Source organism: Empidonax traillii, unplaced genomic scaffold (assembly GCF_003031625.1).
Source record: "Empidonax traillii isolate 1590-97213 ecotype Southwest subspecies unplaced genomic scaffold, ASM303162v1 scaffold3543:size12424, whole genome shotgun sequence".
Lineage (NCBI taxonomy): Eukaryota > Metazoa > Chordata > Aves > Passeriformes > Tyrannidae > Empidonax > Empidonax traillii.
Genome location: NW_020958736.1, coordinates 10942 through 12424, shown reverse-complemented (window position 1 = coordinate 12424; position 1483 = coordinate 10942). Strand labels below are relative to the sequence as shown.

The following is a 1483-nucleotide window of genomic DNA, read 5'->3' as shown; positions in this document are numbered from 1 at the left end:
GGACTTCGTACTGACAGTCACCATGTCAGACCAGGAGGAGGAGGCCCCCGAAGTGAGGGAGCCAGGTGAGAGCAAAGTGCCCCTCCAGCAGCCTGGCAGAGGGGCTGTCAGGGTGGGCAGCAGAGGTGCCATGTCTGGGGCCATTGTCTCTCCCCTCCAGCGTGCCTGCTGTGTGGACGACCAGAGGCTGACCCGGACACGTATGGAGAAAAAGTTCATACAAATGGAGTCTGTGCCCACGAGTTCTGCCTGGTGAGTTGCTTCGTGTGCTCTTTCCATATATTGTCAGGCAGTCCCTGCCACTCTCTCCTCATCAGTGCACGGCATTTTTCCTGCAGTTTTTTGCCAGCAACCTTCCTCACCACCCAGTTGATCGAGAAGGACACAGGGCTTTTCTCCCACGGGATATCCTAGATGTAGTCTCTCGGGCAGCACAGAAGGTGAGAGTCTGACATGAGAAGGAAGAGTTCACTGCCAGGCGAGGTTTGCTGGAGCTTAGCCCAGACCCCAAGCAAGAAAGCCTAGCCTTTGCAAGCAGCTCTGGGACAAGGACGAGACCCTGAGGCTGCTGCTGATGGGGCTGCTCTGCTCTTTCCAGAGCTGCTTCATCTGTGGCCAGAGTGGGGCCACCATCACCTGCTGTGAAAGAGACTGTGACCTGAGCTTCCACCTGCCCTGCGCCAAGCAGGGAGGATGTGTCACCCAGTTCAGCAGACCATACAGGTACCTCCTGTCCCCTGCTGGCCCCAACCAGGGAAGGGCCAGCACTTCTCTCCTCACCCACCCCTTTTCCCCCAGGTCCTTCTGTCCCACACACAGCCCCCAGCAGGAAGTGGAGGCCACTCCGGAGCTGGGCACCAATTGCCTCATCTGCATGGAGCCCGTGGAGGACAGAAAGACCTTCAACACCATGGTGTGCCCAGCATGCAAAAACGCCTGGTTCCACAGGGATTGTATTCAAGTAAGAATGGTTGCCTTAACCCCCGGGGGGGGTCAGCAGGGTCTCAGCAGCACCAGGGCCTCACTCTGACTGCTCCTGTTTCTCCTGCAGGGACAGGCTCTGCATGCTGGTTTTTTATCACTCCAGTGCCCCCTCTGCAGAAATAGAGACACATTTGTCATGGATTTGACCACCATGGGGATACGAATCCCCTTCGGGTTGGTGTCCTTCTGTCTGGCTCACAACACAGGGGGTGCAAGTGCTGTGCTGTGGCAGGGTCTGCCCCAGCAGTCCTGGCCCTGCACTGTTCTGTGAATCCTGGGTTCAGCTTCACGCAGGAGCTGGAAATGGCAGAGGGGGAAGAGCAGGGACACCCTGCACCTTCCTGATGCTGGGGCAGAGGCAGCTCATCAGGTTTCCTTTTTCCATCAGACCGCCATCATGGATGGGCTTTAATGAATTTGACGAGCTAGGAGACAGGCACAGGCACTGCGATGCCAGAGAGTGCCTTTTTCCAGAAGGCAGAGAAGAGGCAGAATTGGA

At 57.1% G+C, this 1483-nt stretch overlaps 1 protein-coding gene across 1 annotated transcript; it reads left to right on the top strand.

Moving 5' to 3' along the window:
- Window positions 1–15: 15 nt before the first annotated feature.
- LOC114072588 (PHD finger protein 7-like) lies at window positions 16–1255 on the top strand. Its single transcript, XM_027910464.1, has 6 exons — window positions 16–65; window positions 161–252; window positions 339–440; window positions 599–723; window positions 799–961; window positions 1052–1255. The coding sequence occupies exons 1-6, from the start codon at window positions 23–25 to the stop codon at window positions 1253–1255; spliced, it is 729 nt and encodes a 242-aa protein (XP_027766265.1). The 5' UTR covers window positions 16–22.
- The last annotated feature ends 228 nt before the right edge of the window (window positions 1256–1483 follow it).

Coding starts and splice junctions, on each gene's coding strand:
- LOC114072588 (XM_027910464.1), top strand. CDS start 23: ATGTCAGACCAGGAGGAGGAGGCCCCCGAAGTGAGGGAGCCAG. Junction 66..160: donor CCCCGAAGTGAGGGAGCCAG/GTGAGAGCAAAG, acceptor TCTCCCCTCCAG/CGTGCCTGCTGTGTGGACGA. Junction 724..798: donor CAGTTCAGCAGACCATACAG/GTACCTCCTGTC, acceptor CTTTTCCCCCAG/GTCCTTCTGTCCCACACACA.